This window comes from Oryx dammah, unplaced genomic scaffold, assembly GCF_014754425.2.
Source record: "Oryx dammah isolate SB20612 unplaced genomic scaffold, SCBI_Odam_1.1 HiC_scaffold_23, whole genome shotgun sequence".
Taxonomy (NCBI): domain Eukaryota; kingdom Metazoa; phylum Chordata; class Mammalia; order Artiodactyla; family Bovidae; genus Oryx; species Oryx dammah.
The window spans coordinates 127,233,559-127,252,185 of NW_024070207.1; the positions used below are offsets into that span (position 1 = coordinate 127,233,559).

An 18,627-nucleotide genomic window follows, 5' to 3' on the forward strand; every position below is an offset into this window, starting at 1 on the left:
ATGGCATCACCCACTCCATGGACATGAGTTTGAGTAAGGGCTTCCCTCGGAGCTCAGTCGGTAAAGAATCTGCCTGAGGTGCCGGAGACCGGGGTTCAATCCCTGGGTTGGGACGATCCCCTGGAGAAGGAAATGGTAACCCAATCCAGTACCCTTGCCTGGAAAATCCCATGGACCAAGGAGCCTGGTGGGCTGCAGTCCATGGGGTCGCCAAGGGTCGGGCACGACTGAGCGACTAACACTTTGACAACACACTTTTGGAGTAAGCTCCGGGAGTTGGTGATGGACAGGGAAGCCTGGTTGTGCTGCAGGCCACGGGGGTCGCAGAGAGTCGGGACACGACTGAGCGACTGAACTGAACCGAACCAATTCCGGCTCTCTGTTATCAGACTTCGGCAGCGGAATCGCTCTGGGAGATGTAACCAGCCAGGGTTGCTCGGCGATACAGGCGCTCGAGGGGGACCCGCGCGCCATTGCTCACGCTCCCCGCCAAGCCCGAGGTGGGGGGGGCTATAAACTGCAAGGGAGACTTGCCGAGAGTTTGAGGACAGGCGCTCCGGGGCCCAGGCCGAAGTCCCCCGGGGGGGGACCCCATGACTAAGGCCACCCTGCTGCCTTTGTACTTGATGGCTCTGAAGAGAGAAGCACCTCAGGCGCGGTCGAACCTCCGCGCCCTCCCTCCCTCCCTCTTCAGGCGCGTTCCAAACTCGAGCTGTACGCGCTGGCCCCTGAAGGGACGCGGCTCTGCTCGGGCCCGTGACCGAACCTCCTGGCCTGTTTTCACGGGTGAGAAGTGAGCCGGGTGGGTGGACGCGGACGCGAGGCCCGGGGCGCTCACGAGGACGCCGGCCGCACGCATGCGCCGAGCGGCTGTGGGGCTCAGAGCGCGCGCTCTCCGAGGGGGCGAGGCGCGCGTGCGCAGAGCGGCTCCCGGCTCTAGGGGGCTGGCCGCAGCGCGCGTGCGCGGGAGCAGCTGCGGGGGCGCGGGGGCGCGGGCGCGAGAAGGAGGCGGCCCGGGACTGCGCGTGCGCAGAACGGCTCGGGTCGCGCGCGCGCTGCGGTAGCGGGAAGACCAGAGCGCGCGTGCGTGTGCAGAAGCAGCCCGTGGCGGGCGGCCGCGCGTGCGCAGAACGGCTCGGGGCGCGCGGGGCGGGCCGGGAGCGCGCCTGCTGGCACCTCCTCCCCGCCCTCCCCCTCCCCCCGCCCACCCCGCGAGTCGGCAGAGAAACGGCGGCACAATGGCGGCGCCCGTACCCCTTCTGCGTCCCGTCACCCACCTGCTTTTTGACATGGACGGCCTCCTTCTGGGTGGGTAGCCTGCGGCCGCCTCCCGCCAGAACTGTCTGGGGATTGGCGGGAGGGGAAACGCAGGCCCTCAGCGCCGGGGTCGGGGGCCACGACGGAGCGGTGTGAGGAGACCCCTGGGTCACCTCCGGCGGGTCGCTCGCCCGGGGCTGCCGCGTAGCCGGCTCCCGGGGCACTTCCGGCGGCCGCGCCGCGCTTGGGGGGCCGGCGCGCTCAGGGACCCCCGTGCTGGCTGTGGAGTTTCTTGGTGAGGCCCCCACCCCCCACCCCAGAGGCCGCGAGCGCTGCGCGCAGACACCCAGCCTCAGTTGCCCCATCCGCGCCCCGACCTCCAGGGGGCCCTGCCGGGGCTCTGCCCTCTGAGGTGCACGCACCTGGTTGGTAGCATCCTGCAGGCAGGGCATCGTCCTCCATCCGCCGATTTGGGGGTGTGGGGGGGGGGGGCGGGAGCCTCTGGCGACGTCTGCAGGCGTTTGGGGGTGACCTAGCCGGAAGGCGGGAGTGCCATGCCAGCGGGCTTGCTGCTGAAGCTCGCTCTCCGCAGTGCACGGGACCGCTCCACGGCCACTGCGAACTGCAGATGCTCCTGACCCCCACTGTCTTGTGCTGAGGAGGAGGTGATGGTGGTGGAGCCCTGCTCAGAGGTCCGGCTGGGCCGAGAGACTCCCAGCACGGACATCCGAGCGGGCAGCCGCTTTGCAGTGCGGTGCCCGGGTCCCCACCCCGCCGCTGGCCCAATCAGAATGTGCACTTTTTTAACCCAAGTGCCGGAAAGTTGGAGATGCATACAGCGCCCAGGGTTTGGAGTGGTTTAGAGAAGGAAATGGCAACCCACTCCAGTGTTCTTGCCTGGAGAATCCCAGGGACTGGGGAGCCTGGTGGGAGGCCGTCTGTGGGGTCGCACAGTCAGACATGACTAAAGCGTCTTAGCAGCAGCAGCAATCCCGCGCACCCCCTTGGAACTTGTCCTGCGGTGGCGTGGTGGTAGGTGTGAACACCAACTGAAACGGAATTCAAGCAGGATTCATAGAAAGCACTCACTTTTTGTAACTCACGAGCCAGCTAACTGCCCTGAGCGCAGCCTATGGCTTGGGCCATTTTTTTCCATAACGGTGCCAAGTGTTACACAACGTTAGGGCTGGCGTGTTCCTGACCTCAGTCTCCCGAATGTTTTACAGAACTGTAAAAATGTGTCCATACTTTATGTAGACTACTGACTTGGTGGAGGGAGATGTGTGTACTTTTAATGTGTGCGTGTGTGTGTGTGTGTGATACTCATTCAGCCATCTCACACTCTGCAACTCCACGGACTGTAGCCCGCCAGGCTCCCTCTGTCTATGGGGATTCTCCAGGCAAGAACACTGGAGTGGGTTGCCATTTCCTTCTCCAGGGGAATCTTCCCTGCCCAGGGGTCAAACCCCAGTCTCCTGCATTGCAAGCAGATTCTTTAGCGTCTGAGCCACCAGGTAAGACTTTCATGTACTTTAATGCTTCCTCTCATAAAATCCTGCAATATGGAAGAAAATATTTGTGTTGACTAACTGAAAGCAAAAGATTGCACTGCTCAGAGAGGTAAAGTGATTTGCCCAAGGTCACATAGCTAATAAGGAACAGAGCTGAGAAATGTCTAGTTCTAAATAAAAGTGCTGTGCTCGTCCTAATGAGAGTGAGTGTGACCTTGCCCCCGTGAAAGTGCTGTGCTCATCTTAATGAGAGTGAGTGTGACCTTGCCCCCGTGATCACGTAACTCGGTCCAATAATGGGGCTGTTTTTTTAAAGGCACACAAAAACCAGTCTCATTTCTTTTCACGGACCCAGGGCTTCCCAGGTGGCTCAGCAATAAAGAGTCCGCTTGCAGTGCAGGGGACTCGTGAGATGTGGGTTGGGTCCCGGGGTGGGGAAGATCCCCTGGAGGAAGGTGTGGCATCCCCACTCTGAGAAATCCCATGGAGAGAGGAGCCTGGCATGGGGTTGCAAACAGTCAGACGTGACTGAGCAACTTGGCACATAGCATAGCACAGAACTGTAAACCACTGAATTCCTAAGAGAGAAAAATAAGTTCCCATCGAGGTCACTGACTGGGTAGAACAGTGTATGCAGCTTCTAAACCTGATATGACTCAGTTTCAAAGAGGCCTCTGGGATTCATAAGTATAGTTTGTGGACATGAGTTTTCCTGCCCAGGTGGTCAAGCTAAATTGTCAAATAAATGCTTTACCCTCTAATGAAAGGTCTAGAGAACATGTTTTGGGAGTCTCGTGAACTTTAATGCAGACTGAGGTGTCTCATTAAAGTTAAATTTATTAAACTTGTAAATGAGCTTGGTGCTTCATCCCCACTCGAGACACACATACGTGCTCCCTGGAGCCATGGATGTGACTTCTGTGGTGGTAATTGCAGGGGTTATCAACCGGGCTTCCCTGGTGGCTCAGCTGGTAAAGAATCCACCTGCAGTGTGGGAGATCTGGGGTCAGTCCCTGGGTGGGGAAGAGCCCCTGGAGAAGGGAAAGGCCATCCACTCCAGTATTGTGGCCTGGAGAATCCCATGGACTGTATACTCCCTGGGTTCGCAAAGAGTCAGACACGACTGAGCAACTTTCAGTTATCAAACAGTATCCACTTCGCTAGTTAAGGCAAGGTGAGTGGTTTGTCAAGCATTGGACTGGCAGTTGTGTTACCCAATCCTCTGAACAAGTCAGAGAAGCAAGGATTAAGTGGCCTTTGGGAACATAAGACCCAACTCTTTTCCTCCCTTTTAGGTCATACTGCCCTGACTCTTCCTAGAGGTGGTAAGGTCTTGCAGAACTTTCTCAGAAATGCGCCTTTGGTTATTCTGTTACTTTTTACAAAACGTCTGTAATAAAACACTAGTTTTCAGAATGCAGTACCTTTCTTCCTTTAATCTGCTTGATTATACCTGTTCTAGGGCACCCCACTCCAGTACTCTTGCCTGGAAAATCCCATGGACGGAGGAGCCTGGAAGGCTGCAGTCTGTGGGGTCGCTGAGGGTTGGACACAACTGAGCGACTTCACTTTCGTGCATTGGAGAAGGAAATGGCAACCCACTCCATTATTCTTGCCTGGAGAATCCCAGGGACAGGGAGCCTGGTGAGCTGCCGTCAATGGGGTCGCACAGAGATCCCTGAGTTGGGAAGGTCCCTTAGAAGAGGGCATAGCAACCCACTCCAGTGTTCTTGTGTGAGGAATCCCCATGGACAGAGGAGCCTGGTGGGCTACAGTCCATGGGGTTGCAAAGAGTCGGGCACGACTGACCAGCGAAGCACATACCTGTGCTACTTTTCAAGGGCCTGACTTCAGTTCGTCTGTTGTTTGTCTAACAGTGCATCATCAGTTAATAATAAGTTCTTTTCCGGTCTGCCTGCTTTTCAGAATTCCAAATGCATTTCCCCAGGAAGTTCTGTTTACTTGTGTCAGCCCCAGTACTTGAATTCTCCAAGAAGTGAATCAGAAAACAGTGAGTTGGGTGAGGAATTCTTAGACAAGGGCGAAGCTTGTGGGCAATGAGGAAGTCTGGAGATGGTTGCAGGAATGCTGACAAGAACACCAGGGTTACTTTCTAGTGCTTTTGAAGTGTTTGCTGCTGTTGCCTTTTCAGTCTTTGGAATTCGATTTTTGTTGACACAGGTAACAATTATCTGTGAGCTAGGTAGTAATTTTGGCCCTCAGATGCTATTTAGACCCAGAGACAGAGGGGACTGAGATTATTTATGATCAAGGATAAGATTTTGAAGGAAGAAGATACAAGTATTAAACACTCAGCTCCTGAACAGGAAGGGTTTTCTTGTTGCTTAAATAACTGAAGTTGTTTAATGACTTTAGGAGCACAGAGGCTCTCTTTAAGAGAGGGGGAAATTGGTGGTCCAGAGTCCTGCAATCTGATAGGCTTAGGACCATGTAAGATTTTCTTAGAGCAACGTTAAAAAAGGAAAAAGACACAGGAAATGAGCTTGAATGGAAACTTTTTCTGTCCTAACACATCCGAAATATTGTTACTCAAGGGAAAAGGGGAAGGAGAAGGGAAGTTGCTCAGTCGTGTCCGACTCTTTGCGACCCCATGGACTCTAGCCTACCAAGCTCCTGCATCCATGGGATTTTCCAGGCAATAGTACTGGAGTGGGTTGCCATTTCCTTCTCCAGGGGATCTAACCGACCCAGGGATTGAACCCTGGTCTCTTATCAACACATAATCAATTGAAAAAAAATCATTGAGATAGTTTTCCTTCCTTTTTGTTACCTAGCCTTTGAAATCTGTGTGTGTTGGACGCTCAGAACGCATCTCCACACAAACTAGCCAGGTTTCCAGGCTTCACTGGCCCCATTTGGCCAGGGCCTCCCTTGTTGGATGACCCAGGTGCAGGGTTTTAGGAAGCAATTCATTGATGATTGCTGTTGATAATAGGGCCATGTGAAGGGTGGATGTTAATCATATTGAGAATTAGGAATTCTGCGGATGTGTAAAATGTGATATACGTAAAATGTGCTTTCCAGGAGTCTGATGCAGTAGTTATAATCCTTAAAAAGTCAGCCTTAGGAAAATAACTTATTTTCAAATTCTTAAAATCAGAAATATAATAATGTGATAGATGGGTGAGGGAAAATATGATTATTTGCCGTGTTGACTATAACTGACCATGTCTCCATAAACACGCAGATATTGCAGGATTTTTTGTGTATTTATTTTTAATCCCACAACATGTGAGATCCTTGGCTCAGTGGTAAAGAACCCACCTGCCAGTAGAGCAGATGTAGAAGACGGAGGTTCAGTCCCTGAGTTAGGAAGATTCCCCTGGAGGAGAAACTGGCAACCCACTCCAGTATTCTGGAGAATCCCCTGGACAGAGGAGCCTGGTGGGCTGCGGTCCATCGGGGTCACAGAGTTGGTCGCAAGTGAGCACCGCATGTGGGATCCTCGATTCCCATCCGGGGGCTGAACCTGCACACCCCGCATGGAAAATACCGCTCTTAACCACTGGACCACCAGCAACGTCCCAAGACTGCAGGACTTCAAGGGGGACACCTGGCTTCTAATTCACCGTCACGTCGCGGAGCGGACCCCGTTGTGTACCTGTTTGCACTCCCATAGCTTCGTCCCTGCCCAGCAGTGGCCCTTTTGAGATGGTGTAGGAGTGCCCGGTTCTCTGTCTGGGTGCCTCTGGGTGAAGGCAGGGCCTCTTTGGAGCTAAGCAGCTCACAGCTGTGCCCACACGGGGTCGGGGTCCCCTGTCACCCGTCATCCTTTGATTCACGTCCCCTACGCCAGATTGTCTAGACCCCGGAACCTCCACACAGCAGATGACAAACAGAGAATCTCCTTAGCTGGCTTTAGCACTTTCATAGGTTACTTCCCTGGGGGCTCCGAAGGTCAAGAATCTGCCTGCAGTGCAGGAGACGTGGGTTTGATCCCTGGGTCGGGAAGATCCCCTGGAGAAGGGCATGGCAACCCACTCCAGTATTCGTCCCTGGAGACTCCCAGGGACAGAGGAGCCTGGCGGGCTACAGTCCCTGGGGTCGCCAAGAGTCGGACACAACTGAGCAACCAAGGGGCAGGTGAAGGTACCAACGGACCGTGTTGCTTGTCAGAGAAAATCCATCAGGAATAAGAAAGGACTCTAGAGGGGACTAAGGTGGGTAAACTCAGGCCTGTTAAACTGTGCTTCCTAACAGTCCCAAACCTTGTCAGCCTTCAGTGTGTGCCTGCCATTAGCAGTTGCTATCCACCACAGCGGCTGTCGTTTCTAGAATAACTGGGAAGAAGGTGAGATCAAAATTGCAGAATTCTGCAGGTCGACGGGAGTTGGGTCCACCTGGCAAGACGGCTGACATACTCAGCGGGTTTCTGCCAGTGCAGCTGCAGAGCGTCCTAGCCTTGCTTTCTGCCAGCTTCCTTCTCCTCCTCGTGGTGTGCTTTCCTCTGGAATCTCAGCAGCAAAAACCAGGTACAATCTCAGGAGAGGCGTCATCGTTTTTTCTCTCCGTCTGTTTTTCCCTCCTCCTCCTGGGAAAAAGCTGCGTGTTGGGGATTCTTTGCTCCCTTTTGTCTTTATGATGATTCTCTCTTTTCTCTGTTTCACTTTCTTCTCTTTTTTTCCTTTCATTTTGTAAGCTGCTATAATTTATCAGGTACGCCGTGTCATTCTTCAGGGGTAGACCGAGATTTAACGTAACAGAAAAGAGCAAGGGAAATAATGCCCCCAAGAAACGTCTGCCGAGAGCTCTCATTACACAGAGGTGCCCAAGTGACTTTTTAAACCTGTGTTTGCAGTGTTTGAAAAGTGATGGATACATAGCCTGAGGTCAGAAGGTGCCATGGTGTTTGGATTACATTCAAAAATAAAGATCTCACTGTCAGCTGTACGTGAATACTAGCTTCCCGGGTGGCGCTAATGGTAGAGAACACGCCTGCCGGTGCAGGAGACGTAAGAGAGGCGGGTTCCGTCCCTGGATCAGGAAGGTCCCCTGGAGGAGGGCATGGCCACCCGCTCCTGTATTCTCGCCTGGAGAATACCACTGACAGAGGAGCCTGGAGGGCTGCCATAGACTTGTAAAGACTCGGGGTATTCAGAGCTTCCTAGAACTGTGTTGAAATGGGAGGCGAGGGCAGTGCTGGGTTAGAGAACACACTTCTGAGGTTTAAAATGGCCTTCTGGGTGTCTGAGGAGAATTTTCTTGAACACATGATGATCGTGACAGCCTCACATTTCTGTTTCTTGAGCAGAAATGCTTAGGAAGTGTTCTCCCGCTTTTGGTCTTTGCAGAGGTGGACGACCATCCCAGCAGCTCTCGGGTTACCTTCTAAGCGTTTGTCGGATCCATCCCCATTTTCCTTTAGGGTCTGCTCCCTCACGGCCTTCGCTGTGATGCCTGCGGTCAGTAGCTTAGCATCTGCACAGAGTATGTGCAGACGTGGGCCCGCGCCTGCGCTGAGGGCCGTCTGCTCCACTCCCTGGCCTGGCAGGCAGCAACGTCAGCCTGCCTCCTGCCCCTGGGCAGGGCAGTCGATGGCCCTTAACTCGCCTCCTGAGGCCTGGAGGCCAGGAGTGGATCTGGAGGCACACTAGAGTCTGCTCGACGCCCACTAGCCCGTCCAGGCTACGTGAGATGCGGACCCGTGATCACAGATTGCATGTGTGTCTGTGCGCAGTCGGTTCAGGCGTGCCTGACTCTTGGCGACCCCGTGGACTGTAGCCGCCAGGCTCCTCCGTCCATGGGATTCTCCAGGCAAAAATCCTGCCGTGGGTTGCCATTTCCTCCTCCAGGGGATCTTCCTGACCCAGGGATTGAACCCAGGTCTCTCAGGTCTCCTGCTTTGGCATGTGGCTTAAAAATCCATGAAGGACTATTTGGGAGGATGGGCTCTGGGTAGGTTGGTTTGCATATGAAAGGCACCCTCGTTTACATGCAAAACAGCTTCTTACCGTCTCTGGGAATTAACTAGCCTTGGGAGGGGCAGGCTCTTCCCCTGCCTCAGCAAGTCAGAGTATCAAAAGTACTTCGTTGTCTTCCTCCTGCGTCCCCTTCCTTGTCTTTTTCCCTCTTGAGCACTTGGAGCTGGGCCCAGGGATCTCTGAAAACATTTGGGCACCAAATTTTCTTTGGGTGGAATCTTTTTATTTTTTTAAATTTATGTTTATTTGGCAGATGATTGCTTTACATTGTTGTATTTGTTTCTGCCATACATCAGTATGAATCAGCCCTCAGTTCAATTCAGTCGCTCAGTCGTGTACGACTCTTCTCGACCCCATGGACCGCAGCGCACCAGGCTTCCTTGTCCATCACCAACTCCCGGAGTCCACCGAAACTCACGTCCGTGCAGTCGGCGACACCATCCAACCGACTCATCTTCTGTCGTCCCCTTCTCCTCCCACTCCCAGTGCCTCCCAGCATCAGGATCTTTTCCAAGGAGTCAGCATCAGGTGGCCAAAGACTGGAGCCTCAGCTTGAGCCATATGTATACGGACATCCCCTCCCTCTGGAGCCCTGCGCCCCGTCCCGGCCTCCAGGTCATCGCAGAGCGCGGAGCTGAGCTCCCTGCGCTGTAGACAGGCTTGCACCATTTTACGCCTGATAGTGTGTGTGTGTCCGGAGGCTTGCACGGTTTTAGGCCTGATTGTGTGTGTCCTGAGGCTTGCACGGTTTTACGCCTGATAGTGTGTGTGTGTCCGCGCTGCTCTCTTCATTTGCCCCACTCCTCCCTCCTACTAGGCTCCACAGGTCTGTTCCCTGCCTCGCATCTCTATTCCTGCCCTGCAAGTAGGCTCGTCAGTACAGTTTTTCTAGATTCCCTAGTTATATGTTAATATAGGATGTTTGTTTTTCTGACTTACTTCACCTTGTCTGACAGGCTTTCGGTTCACCCATATCACCACAAATGACTCAGCTTTGTTTCTTTTTATGGCTAAGTAGTATTTGATTGTTGGAGAAGGTGATGGCAGCCCACTCCAGTACTCTTGCCTGGAAAATCCCATGGACGGAGGAGCCTGGAAGGCTGCAGTCCATGGGGTCGCTACGAGTCAGACACAACTGAGCGACTTCTTTCACTTTTCACTTTCATGCATTGGAGAAGGAAATGGCAACCCATTCCGGTGTTCTTCCCTGGAAAATCCCAGGGACAGGGGAGCCTGGTGGGCTGCTGTCCATGAGGTCGCACAGTTGGATACAACTGAAGTGACTTAGCAGCAGCAGCAGCAGCAGCAGTATTTGATTGTATATATATTTATATGTGTGTGTGTGTGTGTGTGTATCACGTCTTCTTTATCTGTTCACGTATCAGTGAACGTCTAGGTGGCTTCCATGTCCTAGCTGCTGTAAATAGTGCTGCAGTGAACACTCGGGTACCACGCCTCTTTGAATTACGGTTTGCTCAGAGGGATATGCTCAGTACTGGACTTGCTGGGTCATACGGTAGTTTTTAGTCCTAGCTGTTTAAGGAGCCTCTGTACTGTTTTCCATACTGGTTGTATCAATCTTTATTCCCATCTTTTGGTGGAATCTTGAACAGCAGCTGGTATTTAGTTAAGAGGTCACATTCAAAAAAGAGAGAGAGAAGCTTCCTGCATGTCCTCCTGAAGTAGCCACTCACCGGTACCTGCGGCTCACAAGGTGTGCCCGTCAGACCTGGTGACAGCCGTGTCCCTCTGGAACCCGGCCGCCCGGGGCCGACGCCTCTCCGCGGACGTCTGCCGCTGCAGGCCTGGCGTGTTCTCATCCATCACTCCCGGGGCTGGCGCTCGAGCTGGAGTGAAGAATGACGTGGATTTAAAAGCAGTTCTGGCAGTGCTGGGCCAGTGCTGTCCTTGGCATGAGGGCCCTGCGGCTGCATTTTCACAGGTCCACAGGGTTCTCTGTCCGTGTTCACCACGGTTTCATCGTCTTGGAAACCTTTCTGCTCCTGCTTTAAGAAAAGGGGATCACTTGGTTATCGAAGAAATGTTTTGTGCCAGCAAGGTGTTACTTGGTGTTTTCTTCTGGCTGCAAACAGTTGATTTCAGTCGGTCCCTGGTACATTGCAGTTTCCTCTCTGCGTCTGCTATTTCCCTGATTTCTCTTAGAAGCATTTCCTTTGGTTGCACTGACAGTGTGTGTTTTCTGCCTGGTAGCTGTATAATCAGGGCAGACTCAGAGTCCAGCTAAGATAACTGCCTTTTGCCACCATGTACTTTGAGTTTGGCACTGACAGCTGGATGGCCATGCATCAGCCTTGAAAGTGCTATGTGGCGGGGACTGGCTTTGCAGCGGGGGACTTCTGGTCGAATTTGAGATGGGTTTGGAGAAACTATCCAGCTGCCTGGAGAACCCAGAGAAAACGGAGCCAGTTTCCTACTGGGTCCTTTCAACAAGCATCTCGGTGGGTGGCTTTGGGCCGACTTAGAATGCCTGCCAGGCAACCCTCACTGGGACAGGCACAATGGGACATCCTTACTGGGCTTCCCAGGGGGCGCTAGTGGTAAAGAACCCACCTGCCAGTGCAGGAGATGGAACAGATGCAGGTTCCATCCCTGGGTCAGCAAGATCCGCTGGAGAAGGGAATGGCAACCCACTCCAGTATCCTTGCCTGGAGAATCCCACGGACGCAGGAGCCTGGCGGGCTGCAGCCCGTGGGGTCACAGAGGGTTGGACCGGACCGAGTGACTGAGCACACACGCGTCCACCTCAGAGACCACATAGCTGACACCTCGTGTTCTAGGCTTTGTCTCACTCCGAGGGTCGATGTGGGGGTCCCACTCAGGCCCACCTGTGATCATGGAACACGATAGCTGCCACGTGGAGGAAGCCTGCTTCCTCACTTCACCCTGGGTACCCGCTCTCCCTGCCACCTTGGTGCCATTCCCCGTCCTCGGGCGTTCTCCCAGCAGCGGAGCCTGCCCCCACCTTGGGTGTCTCGGGCGTGTCTCACTCGGGCCGGGACCGTCCTGGGCCTTCAGAGGCTCGTCAAGACACAGGAACAGTCAGGCCCAAGACAGCCTGCTGGCCGACACAAGGCCTTCAGCATACTGTTTTCTGTTGTTGTTGCTATTGCTGCTGATGTTTTTTTAAATTAATCAATTTTATTTTTGGCTGTGCTGGGTCTTCATTGCTGTGAGAACTATTGTCTATCTGTGACAGGCAGCTATTATCTAGTTGTGACAGTGTGACAGGCGGGGCTGTTCTCTGGCTGTGACAGGCGGGGCTCTTCTCTAGCTGTGACAGGCGGGGGCTGTTCTCTGGTTGTGACAGGTGGGGGCTGTTCTCTGGCTGACAGGCGGGGCTGTTCTCTGGTTGTGACGGGGGTGCTCTTCTCTGACTGTGACAAGTGGGACTTTCTTTAGTTGTGAGAAGCGCAGTATATTCTCTAGCTGTGGCAGGCAGGACTGTTCTCTAGTTGTGGTGTTTGTGCTTCTCTTTGCATTGCTTTCTCTTGTTGCAGAGCATGGGATCTGGGACAGGTGGGCTCAGTAGTTGTGGCTCCCAGGCTCAGCTATTACACAGCATGTGGGAATCCTCTGGGTCCAGGTATCAAACCCACGTGCCCTGCATTGCAAGCTGGCCTCTCTTCCACTGGACCACCTGGGAAACCCTTGTGCAGTGTTTAATGCAAAAGAGATTTAGTTGTCTGAATATGATACAGCCCTTCTTCATAGCATTTGTGTCTGTTATTAGATCAGGTAAAGGCATGTCCTCCCTGGGTGAGCAGATGGCACGCGTGTGAACTTAACAGCTTCGTATAACCGCACCTGTGATGCTGAATAACCAGGGGAGGGTACCTGTCTTGACATTTATAATATCGTATTGAGTGCTGGGCTGGAGAGAGAGTCAGGCCCTGAACTGGAGGGGTCCTTTCACACCAGCGTCTTCCTCGGTGCCCGGGCTTGGGGTGAGTGTGCAGGACTCTGCGGGCGTCAGCTGTCCTTCCCATCCGGGAGGGAGGTGGTCTTCTTGTTCAAACTGATGCCCCACATGGGCTGGCCCTGGCCCTTCCTTCCTCAAGGGAGGGGAGGTTTGCCTTTTCTTCGGAATGTCACAGCTCCTCTTTGTCCCGCTGCTTCTGCTTCTTCTGTTGTTCAGTCGTTCAGCCGTGCCCAACTCTGCCACCCCATGGACTGCAGCCCGCCAGGCTCCTCTGCCCATGGGATTCTCCAGGCAAGAATCCTGCAGTGGGTTGCCATTCCCTTCTCCCGGGGATCTTTGCACCCCAGGGATTGAACCCGCGTCTCCCGCACTGGCAGGCAGATTCTTTCCCGTGGATCCACCAGGGAAGCCCAGTGCTTTAGTACCTGAGCACAGCGTATTCTAGATTATCACTGAAACACAACCTCCCTGCTCTCCACGCTCCATTCTGCCTGCAAGCTTTCCACCCACAACCCAGGAACGCTGTTGGGATGAAGGGCGCAGTGACTTCCGAGTTCGGCTTGCTGTTGTTCAGTCGCTCAGCCGTGCCTGACTCTCTGTGAGCCCACGGGCTGCAGCACAGGCTTCCCTGTCCATCACAGTGTCCCAGAGTTTGCTCAGACTCACATCCAGTGAGTCCATGTGTGGCCGGCATCTTTTCTTCTGTTTCCAGAACTTTGGGCTTCATGAGCTGCTGCTACCCCGCTCTGCCCTGCGCGTCTCATCTGTCCATCCTCTCTGTCTGCGTTCAGGGCCCTGGCCTTGGCCGTGGACCCCTTCCCCGTGGTCTCTCAGGGACACATGTCCTCGAGGAGCCTTCTGCTCTACCGTCTCTGGGTCCCTGTGGGCACCCTCGCCTCCCCTTTAGCTGCGTCCACACTTCCCAGTGCCCATGGGCACTCCACCCAGAGGCCACCCCCAAGACCCAGGTTTGAAGCCGAGGCCCGACCAGTCTGCCTGCTACGCTCCCCGTGAGCCACTTGTGGCCTTTCTGTCTGCTGGTCCTTCGCTGTCTCTTCCCAACATCAAGTCCTTCCTGCTGGCTGAAGACTCACGGCCACGCTGGTGTCTTCGGGCCCCCCGTCTCCCTCCTCGGGTGACAGTGTTTCCTGGGAGCCTTCCCCGCGGACCCTGCCTGCCTCAGCCGGTCCCCTGGCAGGGAGCCAGGCACCCTGTTCCTGCCCATCTTCCTGCATTTCGCGGCTCCATGGACCTCACCTCGGAGACAGAGCCTGACCGGCGTTGCCTCCGCCTCTTCCCGCAGCCTGAGAGAAGAGACGCAGCTATTTAGACTCTTGGGTGCCAGGGGTAGGTGTGTCCCTCCCAGACACGCTGATGGCGGCGTTTGCTTACGTGGGGGAGACAGCAGACAGCGCCCGGTGCCCAGCACGTACAGGTAAAGGAGGCTTTGCTGAGAGGATCCACCCCAGCAAGCGTTTTTCCCCCAGGTGCCCCTGCTTTGCTTGCTCAGAGGAGTCTGCACAGAAGCGGACCCCTGAGTACTCTCTGGGAGGAAGGGCGTCCGGGCCTGTAAAAATAGCCCTCGACTCTACCTGTTGGCGGTACATCTGACTTGCCCTCCCGTGTGCCGGCTTTGTGTGCGTGATTATGACACAAACATGTAAGTGATCTCCGAGTTGGCCAGGTGCAGCCGGAAGAGCGTGTTCCTCCCCAGAAGCCCGAGCCGTATCGCAGCTCTCATCTCGTTCAGCCAGGCTGAGAGCCGCCTGATAAAAGCATGCAAAGTCTGACACTGAGTGATTTCGGGCCAGCCCCTCCCAAGGAGGAAATGTGACCTGAAGCCGGCAGCCTGGAGCCAACCCGCCCAGTTGGGGAGCCTGCTTGGGGACAGGGTTTTTGGTTCAGAAGGCATTTAAGGTCAGTGTGACAGCAGGGGTTCGCCAGGGCGGTCAGGGGAGAGGTGGTCAGGGCCTCTCCTCGTTTCCTGAGCCTCACGATTTTCCAGAGGTCCTGAGTCCAGTTCAGGGAAGGACATGCTGCTCGGCTAACCCAGTTTTCCTGGGAGCCGGGGGCAGGAAGCGAGTCGCAGTTCAGCGCGCCTCTCGGGACACTGGATTCGTCCTGAGCAGGCCCATGGGAGGGCTTTCCTGGTGGCTCAGCTGGTAAGGAATCTGCCTGCAAAGCGGGAGACCTGGGTTCCATCCCTGGGTTGGGAAGATCCCCTGGAGAAGGGAAAGGCTGCCCACGCCAGTATCCTTGCCTGGAGAATCCCATGGACGGAGGAGCCTGACGGGTGACAGTCCATGGGTCGCAGAGTCACACACGACTCGAGTGACTGAGCACAGCACCCGGGGCTGTGGGAGCCGGCTGGGTGGCAGTCAGGAAGGGGGGCCCCACGTGCGAATCTGCAGGCAACGAGGGTGGGGGACAGCCGTGGCCCCAGTGCAAGGTGAGCGCAGAGGCCTCAGGAAGGGCACCCGGGGTGCAGTCCGCCTCGCACCAGACCCAGGAACGTAGACCTCACCTCCCGCCTGTCGCCTGGCCCCACAGGCTCAGGGTGCCATGCAGGGCAGTGACCTCAGTGGGGGTGACCAAGTCCACGAGGCTGGGACCTGCCTAGGGGCTGTCGCAACCGTCCAGGAGAATGAGGCAACGTACACGCATGCTTGTGACTCCCCAGGGATCCCCGCGGGCCCTGCTGTCTTATCCAGCGGGTTCCTGACCTCTGCTCGTGTCATCCTGCCTTGGCGTGCACACTGGCGTGTTCAGGAAGGGCCTCAAATAATCCAGGCGGCCAGCTCTCGCATACCGCGAACGTGTTTTCCCCAGGCGTGAGCGTCACAGGCCGAAGCTAGATGCCCAGCCTCTTGTTCAGCAAACCCGCCCCGCACCTGCCTGTCTGTCGTCTGTCCACCCCCGCCCGCCCTCTGCCTCCTGGTCACGGGGAGCTCGGTCCTGGGAGTGCCAGGGGCATTCCTCCGCCCTGGGCAGCAGTGCTCCACTCCAGTGCCCACGGGTCCCCCTTCCCACTCCCTGCTCTCCTCACCTCGCCCCCACACACACAGGCAGCATGTCACGGGGCTGTCACATTACTGAGGAGGCTTCTTGTGTGTCCAGTTGGCTCCTGGACACTGGGTTTTAACGTATTTCCTAGTAGCTCAGTTGGTAAAGAATCCGCCTGGAATGCATGAAAGCCCAGTTTGATTCCTGGGTTGGGAAGATCCCCTGGAGAAGGGATAGGCTACCTACTCCAGTATTCTTGGGCTTCCCTCGTAGCTCAGCTGGTAAAGAGTCCGCCTGGAATTGTGAGAGGCCTGGGTTTGATTCCTGGGCTGGGAAGATCCCCTGGAGAAGAGAACGGCTACCCACTCCCGTATTCTGGCCTGGAGAATCCCATGGACTGTATGGTTCACGGGCTCGGATAGGGAGGCTCTAGAGAGGGGATATATGTATGCACATGGCTGATTCACATTGTTGCAGGCAGAAACTAACACATAGTGTAAAGCAGTTATACTCCAGTAAAAAAAGCATTATCGGCTCTTAAAGTTTCAAAATCATACGTGTCCCTTAAACACTTCTGCTTATTCTGTTAATAAATCTGGTAGACATTAACCCTCACTATTAAGAGGACACAATGGTATTTGACTCTGCTTAAGTGTCTTTTTTCATCAACATAAATACCCTGATGCTTGTGACCCTCTGTTTATCTAAGGTCTTCTTGAAACATTTTTCTTTATCTGTCGTTTTTGCTCCGGTGGTTCTTCACTGCCGTGGGCTTTTCTTTGGTTGCGGTCGGAGGGCTTCTCGTCGTGGAGGCTTCTCTCCTCGCGGAGCAGAGACTCTAGGTGAGCAGGCTTCAGTAGTTGCAGTGCGCTGGGTCAATTGCCCTCAGCATGTGGAGTCTTCCTAGACCAGGCCTCGAACCCTGTCGCCTGTGTTGGGAGGCAGATTCTTCAGCTCCGAACCCCTCAGGAAGCCCCACACACTTAACTTGTGCTTGTTCTGTTCACAGCTCTGACAGATGTTAACCCTTGCTGTTAAGAGGCCATGATAGTGTTTGACTGTTTGCACATTTTTTAATCCACTTGAACACCTTTCTGCTTGTGAAGCTCCCTTTATACTGTGTTTTATTTCCTGGTTCAGTACTTCCCTTGTCTGAATTAACACACAAAGCCTTTCTGAATAGCCAACAATCACTTTAAGGCCTAATACATGAGGTTTATAAAACAGATGAGCATCAAGTTCACTTGACTTTTCCAGTAGAGTTCCAGTAATGTCATCTTTGTGGAAATTATTTGACTGTGCGCGGTCTTGGTTGTGATGTGGTGGAGTCTTTAGTCGAAGCCTGTGGGATCTTAGTTCCCCAACCAGGGATCAAACCTGGGCTCCCTGCTTTGGGAGCACAGAGTCTTAGCCACTGGACAATGAGGGAAGTCCCTTGATAATATTGTCTTAAAGGGCAGGTGAAAATTAGTAATCTCAGTGTGTATTTCAAAGTTTATTTATAGCATTGTTGCCCCAGTAGGCCAAATTCCATTAAAGAATACATATACCAAAATGACAGATGACTTGCAAAAACTCATTCCCCTTTTACATGTCTGTGAGTGTTTTGGGAGTCCAGAGGTGCCTGCCTGTTCATTGTGGAAACCGTTTTTCCACCCACCTGATTAGATTTGTGCATTTCTTGGCATATATGAATGTTTCCCACCTAAATCCCATAATCTTTAAACCTGATGAGAATTCTGCATTTGTTCAGTAGATTTCCCGGGTCCGTGCAGGTCCCGGGGGCAGGGCCCTGCAAACAGTATGTGAATGGCTGAAGGATTTCTGCATGTCCTGTGTCTGACTTGGAGTAACAGCGGCGTAAGGCTGTATCCCCAGGGGAGTCAGAAAATGAGCGTTGATTGTGCATCTGAGGAGCCTCTGCCTGTCCCTGGAGGACACTTGTGGGTCCTCGGAGTTGCAGGCTGCAAGGCACTGGCGTTTGGAACAGGGTGGGCGCTTGTGTCTCCTCGTCTCTCAGCGCTGCTGAGGTGAGGGGACTAGGACAGGTGCGTTTCCACCTGTGCCGACCGCGCTCCGCCTCCTGTGGCCACAAAAGGTGCACTCTGCCTGGGAAGGGAAGGATGCCTGCCGGCTTTTTCATCTTTGCAGAAATGCCGGGGTAGAGGTAAATGAAGTCTGAGATGTGCGAACCACTTTCCATTGTGTGAGCAGATGTTCTTTAAAAGAATACTGACTCTCATTTCCTGGGGTCCGTCTTTAGTCCCTTCCCATAAAAAAAATAAGACACAGAAGGATATTTTTTAATCAGTTGCCCTTGCTTTGATGAGGAGGGCACGGCAACCCTCTGCAGTCTTCTTGCCCGGAGAATGCCATGGGCAGAGGAGCCTGGCGGGCCATGGTCCACGGGGGCGCAAAGGGTCAGATACGACCAACGTGCCTTAGCACGCACACCTCATAAACACGCACACCTTGCCTTTGGCAGAAATGCTGCGTAGATGAAGATCAGTAACTCAGAGTTGTGGGCTGATGTGTGCACCACCAAAGCTCATATTTTGAAGCCCTAACCCCCAGGGCCTCAGAATGGGGCTGTACTTGGAGTCAAGGTCTTTAAAGAGGGAAGTAGGTAAAATAAGGGCATTAGGCTGGATCCTGACCCCTTAGGTGGAGAAGGGCCTGGCCACCCTCTCCAGTGTTCTTGCCTGGAGAATCCCATGGACAGAGGAGCCTGGTGCGCCACGATCCACGGGGTTGCAGGAGTCAGACATGACTGAGCGACTCACACACACCCTTTGACCCCTTAGGACTGGTCCTTCTAAGAAAAGAAGATTAGCACAGAGGCACACACAGGGACCACCACGGGCGGACACCGGGACGAGACGGCCGTCTGCGCACCCGGGAGAGAGGCCTCGGGAGGAGCCAGCGCTCTCCACGCCTGGATCTCCGCTTTCCAGCCTCCAGGGCTGGGGGAGAG

The 18,627-nt window shown here is 54.4% G+C and overlaps 1 protein-coding gene across 2 annotated transcripts in view; it reads left to right on the forward strand.

The window, feature by feature from the left end:
- Nucleotides 1-1,152: 1,152 nt before the first annotated feature.
- LOC120882379 (pseudouridine 5'-phosphatase) overlaps nt 1,153-18,627 on the forward strand; it is a 58,814-nt gene continuing 41,339 nt past the window's right edge. For both annotated transcript variants that reach the window (XR_005725486.1, XM_040266373.1), the window contains exon 1: nt 1,153-1,308. Coding sequence is in view for 1 of the 2 variants with exons in the window: in XM_040266373.1 (XP_040122307.1) it covers nt 1,239-1,308 (70 nt within the window). In the remaining variant the exon portion in view is untranslated. The remainder of the gene's footprint in view (nt 1,309-18,627) is intronic.